The following is a 10,544-nucleotide window of genomic DNA, read 5'->3' as shown; positions in this document are numbered from 1 at the left end:
CCGGCAAGCCGTAGTCCGCGGCCCGGCGCCCAGTAGTAATGGAACGCGATAATGCTGACAGCAGGTAAGGCATCGCGGCGATCCGACGGGGAGTAGTAGTGAGTGTCAGGCTATAGGCGGACCGGGGCCTCCGCGCTCTACCGTGGGGGCCGTGTTGAAGCTGTTGTGTGTGTGTGTGTGTGTATGTGTGTGTGTGTGTGTGTGTGTGTGTGCGCTATTAAGCGGTAAAAAAAGATTATGCTCGTAGCAGGAAATATTTGACACAATATATGTTGTGAGAGATTCTGCACTTGTTGTTTTTCCTAGATAACGTCCTAAAAGTACGATATGTCTACGACAAATCGAAAACCTGAACAATGACAAAGATAAATTTGCATTAGAGTTTTGATGATATTTAACACGGCATGAAAAAAAAGTTTCCGGAGAAAAGATAAAAAAATATAACTTTAAAACTTCAATTTCTTACTTTCATGTCTAGTTCTTTTCTTTTATATCAAATTATAAAATGCGAGTCAAATATTATATTTGTCCAAAGAATCGCGTTAATCTTATTATTTCATTTTATATTTGCGAAATTCTACGAATGTTGCACGTATTACGTTACCCCGTTACAGAAATTTTTCATCACTAAAAAATTTCCTCTTTAAATAGTTCCTCTTGTATAGTTTATTGAAACGTCCACAAACTATTTTTATTAATTACATTTTTTTTTTAATGCTCCGTTTTATCGAAATTTAATGTCGCCGGAACGACATGCGGAAGACGGCGCGTGAATAAATTGTTCTCTGATGACACCAATGACATTTTAATCGTTTAGTCTCGCATTACACTTAACTCTCTCTTCTACGATTTTGGTACGCATAACATATATCGTGCCAGACAAGTAAATTTAGGTAATGAGACTTTCCAAACATGTTAGCATGAGCTCTTGTTTGCCAGATGCGCTAACACATAAATTCCTGTTTGCCGCAGCATATATAGTAGCTAAGAAATATACTTCAGCGGATGCTTGCAAAGCACTTGGAAATACTTTATGAATATAGACTGATTTCTCTCTGGTGTATATTTCAAGTGATTTTGTGAAAAACAGCGATATGATCTGTATGCGTACAACCATTAAGATTTATAACACAATGAAAACTGGCAATGGGAATTGGCGTAGTTAATGAAACATTTTTAAAGTTCAGTCGTTGACGAGTATGGTTATGATATATTACGATCTTTATTTTAACTTTCTTGATTTTTACATCTTTATATTATTTATTACGTTATTTATTAATTACTTATTTATATATTTATATGATAATGTGGTTATGTGTGTTCTGGCGTGTCAGAGGCCATACAATGCGTCCAGCTTAATGTTTAGACATTCATGGTGAGGAGTCTGGACAGTTCTTTCAACAATCGATTGCAGAAGGATGCACTTGTTTGAATTAAGCGTGAGACCATAATTTTGTTACGTCATTGATGGCTGAAAATGTTAGCCGAAACGTTTGATTTATGAGATTAAAATTTTTATATTATTAAATTGCGTATCATTAACTACGTTGATTTCCATTGTCAGATTTGCCAGTTTTTATTGTGTTATTTTAATATCGGAAATCTTAAAGGAATTTTTTGTTTTTTTAAGATTTATAATAGGACTTATCGGAAAAAAAAGAAATTTTAATAAACCCCGTATCCCCGGAGACTAACAATTTTGAATGTTTCCTGTCTTTCATTTAACTCTTGATTCGTTTTTCTACGGCTACATTCGTCGCGGGATAAGTGACATGTCGAGAGTAATATAAGGGGAAGTAATAAAACGGAAATATGGAAAGAAAATTGATTTTCATCGATTAATAAACCAGAGCCTTACGTATTGGCAAACGTAAACCGAGCTAATGAGAGTAACAAGATAAATACGCATTCCTAAGTTACATATCGCAACTGAATTTCCGAGAGGATTATCGGTTGATTATATATACATATAGAGAGAACTCTTCGTGTCGTAACGTACCTCTCGCGCGCTTTTGTATCCCAGAAGTATGATCTCTTCGGGTAAAACGGCGAATTTCGTACACATGGGTTGTGTGAATCGCGCGCGTGATCGCGCAGAGAAAGGTGTGCCGCGCGCGCGCGCGCGTGGCATCGATGCTGATTTTCTCTCTCACAAGCAGTCTGCTTTCAGCCGGTAGATCGTTACCATCGATTCCTCGTCGTCTATCTCTCATCGATCGCTCCTCGTGCGTATTGAATAAGTCACTAGTAACTTGACGTTGCTTAACGCGCGCATCAAGAACTGCGAATTTCCCCGTCGACGTATCAGTATATTTATGTCCGTTTTATATTGCATTTCACAAATCTTCTTCTCGTGTCGTCTAAGAAATACAAATCTAAACAAAAACGCTTATCCCCTTCTTACGATTTCGAATATTTAGATCGTTTCTGTCGCTATAATCTTTTTCATCACCCATTTTTGTTATTCCGACATGTTGTTTTTAAATACCTCGCGACGAAATCCTTTAATTTACAAATCGAGGCTTTATTCAATTCAGATTCGCTCACACTGCAGTTATTGATAATAATTTACAATTTAAATTGAGGCTCGACACGTATCACAGTTATCATTATATGAAAATTAAAGGTCATCGGTGGTGACACCGACGGGATTTGTCCGTGGAGCGGATCGGCGCGAGGCTCATTCGAGGCTGTTCTTTTCGAATTGCAGATCGAATATAAGTGCGCGCGTGTGGTTCGTGTGTGTGTACATGTGCCATCATCACCGCCGTCCGCAGCAGTAACGGAAAAGAAAAGGGCTCGACCCGCAGTGGCCGGAACACCACCGAAAAATGGACGCGATGCCGCAGCGAGTTATCTCCGGTTTGCTTTTGTTCGCCCTCGCTACATTACACCTCGGTAAGTCCCTTCGATTTATTAACAACAATCAACGAGGTCGCCGAGAATGCGATCGCCGGATGCGCAGCGAAGTACGCGACATCACACCAGTCTGGAGAAATTATTGTTAAATTCGACAAACATGCAACTTTCTTGCTTGCTTTCCGGAGTAGTATTTCAAATACCAATTTTGTGATGTAAAATATAGTTTTGAAAGTAATGAATTAGGGAAATTATGATTACTAATAACCAGTTTTTGTAATTTTCTTTCTATCGTTATTGCAAACACTGAGAGAAAAATATTTTGTATTTGTAACTATTGGTAAAAAAATTATGATTAGTAGCATTATTTTTATAGTCATTATTACTAATGTATAATGTTAGTAATAATAACCTTATGTATATATACATACATATATAGTCCTATCAAATATGAAAAAATTGTACTATAAATTATAATAATTTCAAATACTAGTATAGTAAAATACTAAAATATGTATGAGACAAATGAAATAAATATTTTTATGTAGTAAATGCAACTGCAATTGTAATAAGTATAACTATTTTTTTAACATTTGTTTATTATTTATTTTGTAATAATAACTAAAAAATAGATAAATAAAAAAATAATATCAATCATAATAATGTATAACCATGATACATTGTTAAAGCAGCTAGAATTTGCATGGTTAAATTAATTATAATTTTATAGTTGTTCTCGAAATTCACTATAAATTATAGTTAAATTATGGTTATTCCAACTATATTTTTCTCTCGGTGAATACGAGAAAGAATTAGGATAAAATTTTTTAATGAGTTATTTTTAATTTTCTCGAAATATTTTTTGAATTTTATTTTTTTTACAACTGATTATCAATCATAATGTATTTATGAAATCATGCGTATTAACTATTTAGATTTTTGATACTTATATATCTTTTATCTCGTACATTTAGTTCAACGTTATTGCGCCATAATACCGTAACATTTATATGCAAATATCCGCAATATATGCATAATGTATTATGAGCGCGCAAATAGCCATTTTTCCGCATACCGTAAGAGTTAATATATTTATTCAGCTCGTAATAGGCTGGCATTGTGGCGTGTACTCCGAAAGTGCTCTATGTTATAATAATTTAAAATGGATTCGCGGCGCGCATCGCGCTGTAGAAGTGGCGCATAAGCAGTTACCTGTATATAGTTATTGTTATTACGCCGCGCCCATTATTTTGCGGTAACGTTCGCATCTCTCTCGAGTCTTGTTATTACACAAAGAGATTTAAATTACATGGCCTTCCGTTTTCACGGCGCAGGCGGATGCGGGAAAAACGCACCTTACGGAACCGTTCGCCGACCTCTCAACCTTCCGAGAAAAAAAAAGAATACGCGCGACGCTCTCGCAAATTTCGCCAAAACTCTCTGTGCGATATGCGTTTACTCCTTACGCGAATTCATACACAATCATTTAACCAAGATATTTGTAACGAAAATGGTATGGAGACTTAAAATTACTGTAAAAGTACCAATCAAAGTGACGTAACGTAAGAAAGCGATTGCCATATTGCCGACCTTTCTTTCTAAGGACATCAACGTTAACATTACACAGAAGAAAAATTTGTGTTAAGTTTAATACGTCTCACATGTCCTAAACGGTCCACTCAAATTTTTGTGTTAATTTAACGCAAGATGAATATGTAGAAAGTAACACAATTATTATGTAAACGTTAATATAAAAAATGTAACACTTTAATACAATTTGGAAACAAATTGTAGAAACATTATTCTTTAGTAAAATTAACACTTACAACATGTAAAATTAACAAGTATATTTATCTTTTATTCATTTATCTTAGAATTTACCGTTTAAAACTATTTTATTTTTATGTTATTTATTCACTTATTTATACATTGTGTTATTTTGACACGAGAAATATTGAATATCAATTTAACACAATATTTAAATAACATAATCACATTATGTTAATTTTACAAGCAAGTATGTTAAAAATTCGACACAAAATTTTAACAAGAACGTAAGTGGATTGTTTCCAACATAAATACAAAATATTTTTTACTGTGTATATTTACATACGAAACACACGTGCCTAACGTGATATTATTTGAGAGAAGTAGGACTCAAAATTTAATATAATCAGAGATAATTTACAACCTTCATCTATCTTCAGATATAGTCAGCTCGAGAAGGACGGTTTGCAACGAATCTTTCGGTATATATTTACCATAAAAAACCTTTTTTAAAAAAAAAAAATATACGCCAAATACATAAAAAAAGTCGCATGTTACATTCTTTCTAAAACTAAGAACAATTTTTTATGAAATGATTTAAATATACAATTATTCAAAAATTAATTGATTAATCAAAAATAGTCGTGAAATTAATAAAATTAGCTAAGTACCTAATTATTAAAAAAAGACCTCAAAAAAGTTTATTTGTTAAAAACATTCAAAAATTAAAAAATGGAAAAGTGATAAACTGGATTATAATGAAGAAAAAACTTGGCGTGCCCGGGTTGCATTAATTGCATTTCTGTAATAAACATGTAAATTTATATGAAAATATATATATATATATGTCGCATGCTTTTTGTATAATCAGCCTTTTTGCAAAACGACGCCTTTTTGGATAACGCCAAGAAATATATGGTTTGGGTTAAGAATTATTTATTGCAAACATTCATTGCAAACCCATGTGGATCACTGGCTTTGCGTTGTAAAGTACGTGTGTGGAGGCAGTATGTTGAGCCCCTCCCTACGGGGGGGCTCCACCTTGTTTTAAACTAACCCAAACCTAACCCTAACCCAAACCATTTTCGAAGGCGTTATGCAAAAAGGCGTCTTTTTGCAAAGAGGCTAGCCTTTTTGCAAAAAGGCTGATTATACAAAAAGGCTGCAACATATATATATATGTGTGTATATATGCTTTTTTATCTAACTATTGCGTTCATGTTTGTGTATATCCGCAACTATTGTATGTAATAATGTTTTTATATATATTTATTTGTATTACAAATATTTTATACACTATAAATCAAAGGTTGTGGAAGGTTGCGTTTTAATACGACTCGGGCACTTTGTCTGACTATTAGTTTCATGTTTGTGTATATCTGCAAATAATTTCTATACTATGAAACATGTGGAATATTGCATTTTAATGCGACCCAGACACGCCAAGTTTTTTCTTCATTATAATCCAGTATCACTTTACCATTTTTTAATTTTTGAATGTTTTTCACAAATACTTATTAATTTTAGTTACAAATATAATACTTATTAATTTTATAGTGCTGTTGCTCTTGCAGCTGAACAACAACGATTGATATATACATATATGTAATCGAAATCGATTACTAATTTTAACAAGAAGATTTTATGAATATTCGCCTTGAGGGACAAACCGCTTTGCATGTATACGTGTGACTGAAAAATGCCACTTTTGAATAAAGTGACACTTTTCACGAACTCGATCTCAAAATCTCAATATTAACTGTACCAATTTTATTCGCAATGGTGGCAATCGAAAGTTTGTATCGACATTATATCAGAAAATGTCGTTAGATTTTTTATTACTGTTATAATTTCTGAGATATTTGAATTGAAAATATGTTTGACATAAAAATTCCAGATAAAGCTATTTTTTTCATGTACTTGGCATCGCGCCGCTACCGCGTCGCTTGATGGTAACGCCACGACATTTGCGCAATGAAGTAACACACAGTCACGCGGTCATCAGTGTCATCACTCTTTTTTATGTACTTGGCGTCGCGCCGCTACCGCGTCGCTTGATTTCTCTCGGTTTCAAAGGACGCAAGATATTTTTCAAGATAGTACTTTTCTGCATTTTCTCCATTTAAAATAATAATAATAATAATAATAATAATTTATCTAATAGCTAATGATTATTATTGAAATTATATATAGCATTTAATAATTAAAAAAGCTAATTTTTAAAAACCTGTATACAGTAAAAATTTTGCATTTGCATTAAAATCGATTATAATTTTTATGATGAATTTTTAACATGTCCAATTATTAATTAAACATGTGAGTGTTACTTAAATATGTTAAATTATGTTACTTGAATTAAATTGAATTGTTAAATTTAACATGTGATTGTGTTACTTGAATATGTTAAATTGATATTCAGTATTTTCTTATTGTTAATGTTAAAACAATACAATTTATGAGTAAGCAAACAAATAAAAATAATGTATTTTCAAACGTAAATTTTAAGACAAATGAATAAAATATTAATTTTACTGAAGAAATATCCTTCCACAATTTGCTTACAAATTGTATCAGTATTATCTTTTTGAATTAATTTTTTATATAATATTTGTTGGGTTACTTTTTAACGTATTTATCTTGTGTTAAATAAACACAAAAATTTAGATGAACTGTTTGGAACATGTAAAATGAAATATGTTAAAAACATAAATTTCTTAACTATGTATATGTATGTATGTATACATCGAACCGTTTTTTAAAAACGTTACTCTGCGAGATCAGTTACCTCCGAAAGTTTTGTGGATCAGAAGATTATTCATGTCACATTGCAAAAAAAAAAAAAGACGGTAATCCGTATGATATTGAACGACCTTGTTTCACGCGACATTTGATCGCGGTGAATCGCGTTGTTAATGAGTAAAAAAACATGTCGCGATGTCATCGGCGACGTCGCGCGATTGCGCGGCTGTAATTTGAAAACTTTTAGCGATTTAGAACGTAAATTACTCATAAAGGAAAACGGGGACGCAGTCGACATCTTGGCGCGATGTACAGAGACGGCGGTATGTTTTATAAATGCGTCGCCGTAATTGCATAATGGCCACGGTGTGTTCGCGCCAAGATACCCGAAGCCCTGGCCTGGTTTTTGCTAGAGGACTTTCACTCAGCGTCACTATCTTTCTCTTTCTCCACCTGTCTCTTTCCTGCCGACGCCGGGCTCGCTTTCCGTCTCGTTGCTTCGCTCCGTTCCCTCGCTCGTTTCCTCTCAAACGTTGGTCTCATCGACCGAACTCGCTTTCAAACCAGTTCGCCATCATCATTCGGTGAATCGAAGGACTCCGCCGAAATTGTCGGATAATCCATTTCAGCGATTTTACGGCGAACACAAAAGCGTGAATAAGTCAGCGTTATCGTACCGTTCCCCTTCCGGGAATTCGATTTGTCTTATCTTACTTTACTTAATATAAAGTAATACCGGGTTATTCGTCTCTCGTGTTTAATAAAAAATGAATTATTAAATCTTTTTATCATTTAAAATATCCGTAGCCATGAATTACGAGCGAAAAAATCTCGATGTAAAACACGGAGCAAGATTTCACATAATCCTGTGCCTTTTGATTCTTTAATCTTTATGCAGACATTCTATTAAAACACACACACACACACACACACAAATAATGGTATATTTTCCAAATAGTATATTTGGAATTATATATATAACACCAATTCTTCGTAATAAATGTAATTTGTGTGTGTGTACTTTTTGAAAGACGGTTTCCAAATGTCATACTTTTCCATTAATTTTATGTATAATTCGAAGCTTGATTAAGATTTTCTTTTCAATTTATTCTATTATATCGTGAACATTGTAAGCTAAACTATAAATATCATGCAGTATATCGTTGCAGAAATTGTAGTCACTTTTTCATTAGACGTTTAATTAAACGGGCGATGTATTAATTAGGATGCAACTTTCCTCATTCTAAATCTAAATTACATTTGAGAGAAATTGAATCCTGAGAATTTTCTTCTTTCTTTACGGATTACTTTCTAATCAAGTTCTATGAGTCTCTCTCTCTCTCTCTCTCTCTCCCTTCCTATGCTCTCCTGTATCTCATTTTATCTTTATTTACGGAGTATTCACTTAATGCATCGAAATTTTTTCGTAATTAAACTCAAGCTTCGTTCTTAAAACCATTGTTTCCGTATATACCTGGACGTGTTTTGTCGAAAGTACATCTTGCATAATATTATTTTTATATAGAAGTATAAAACGGAAATTTTCTTCTCGTGCATGCGAAGCATTATTTTATATTTATTTAACATTGAATAACTGAAATTACTTTAAAAATATTTTATAAACTAACTTTGTAACAAAAATTTATAATTTTGGAATTTATTGTCAGGTTGTAAGAGAAAGAGAGAGAGAGAGAATATCTTTGAATTTTCAATAGCTTACAATTGAAGAGCTTGCTGCAACAATAACTGACCGTAGCTGAATATTTGGTATGAAATGAATGTGTATTTTCCCATCACTTTAACTTTAAAATACATTTTCTCCGTTGTTACAAAATGTGAATTAGCCCAGTTGCAGCAAGGCCGATCAACTGAAAAACTACTTATCGATCTCTATTATCGTATATACGTATGCATTAAGGAGAAATTTCTACAGCGCTCGTAGAGAATTGTCCAGAGAGAGACCAAGAATATTCTACGATAAAAATTCTCGCTGACGATCCACCGGCGTCCACTTCAGGGGCACTGATACGACAGATTCCGAACGATCGAATCGATGTACACAACGAGCACCCGACGCGCCGACGAGTATCGGCGAGACGAGCGCGTGTAGCCCTCCAATAAACAGCGTCCCGGTCGGAGCGGCCGTTCGATCGCCCTCTCGACTTGAATCTCGAATCGGACAATACCCGTGCACCCCTGGCGCGGTCCGTCCGGGATAACCCGCGAGGTCTCTCGGGCATACATATATATGTATGTATACACCCGCATGTTGCCGGTGGGGCATAATACCACGAATATCCTCCCCCCCTCCCCCCACCACTGGGTTAGGTACTCGTGCGCTATCAAACACGAGGGGGCACAGAAAGAGATACGTATCTCTATCCGTCTACAGCTCTCTATCTCTCTTTATCTTCTTTTCCAGGGGATTACTTCCGAGTCAGCGAGTCAGTCTCGAATCGCGTTCGTTCCGCGCTCTTACAGATTACACGGGAAAGGGGAAAGAAAGAAGGGGAGGGATACTTGTTGGTGCGTGACGCGAGGCGCATCCCGAAGCGCATCGCGTACCCGTAAGCTGTGAATCCCCCGGGCCCGAGCGAGCCGCGCGCGCGTCTCGAATCTCAGTCGACGGCTCGGATATTGCGAATCGCGGCACCGACAATATTTCACGAGAGATCGACCGTTCATTGGCTCGATACATCGGCTCATGTTTTACGGGTGCTTGTCCTTCGGTGAAGGGAGCATATAGGACGCGTCAAAAGCCATCGAAACTGAGCTGAGGAAAAAATAGCGATTTTTGTTTACTTGGACTATCATGTATGTCTCCCTCTCTTGATTGATTATTTTTTAAAACATTAAAGAATATATGAATGATATACTTTAGGAATATTTATTTCTCAGAAGGGAATTCACAATTGGCTCTCACCGATTTGGGCTTTGAATATGTTGCAGGACATTAAAAAATAGAAACTTTTTTTTATCAAGCGCTGCGGTAGCGGCGCGACGCCAAGTATATAAAATAAAAGTCGGGTGATGACTTGTGAGTATACGGCACTGGCACTTTCGAAGTGCTACCGCTAGCTTTATCTCGAAGTTTTGCTTTGTCAGATTTCCGATTTCAATATCTCGGATACGAAAGTTCTAATGAAAAATCTAATGACACTTTCGCTATATAATGTCGA

At 35.0% G+C, this 10,544-nt stretch overlaps 1 protein-coding gene across 1 annotated transcript in view; it reads left to right on the top strand.

The window, feature by feature from the left end:
• The window catches only part of LOC105450746 (protein Skeletor, isoforms B/C), a 173,318-nt gene that overhangs the window by 90,049 nt on the left and 72,725 nt on the right, over positions 1–10,544 (top strand). The window contains 3 exon segments of the mRNA XM_011690737.1: positions 2,711–2,735; positions 2,738–2,820; positions 2,823–2,898. Coding sequence (XP_011689039.1) covers positions 2,711–2,735; positions 2,738–2,820; positions 2,823–2,898 — 184 coding nt within the window.

Source organism: Wasmannia auropunctata, unplaced genomic scaffold (assembly GCF_000956235.1).
Source record: "Wasmannia auropunctata unplaced genomic scaffold, wasmannia.A_1.0 LD336106.1, whole genome shotgun sequence".
NCBI lineage: Eukaryota > Metazoa > Arthropoda > Insecta > Hymenoptera > Formicidae > Wasmannia > Wasmannia auropunctata.
The sequence above is the reverse complement of the archived record's forward strand: the minus strand, read 5'-3'. Positions and strand labels throughout refer to the sequence as shown.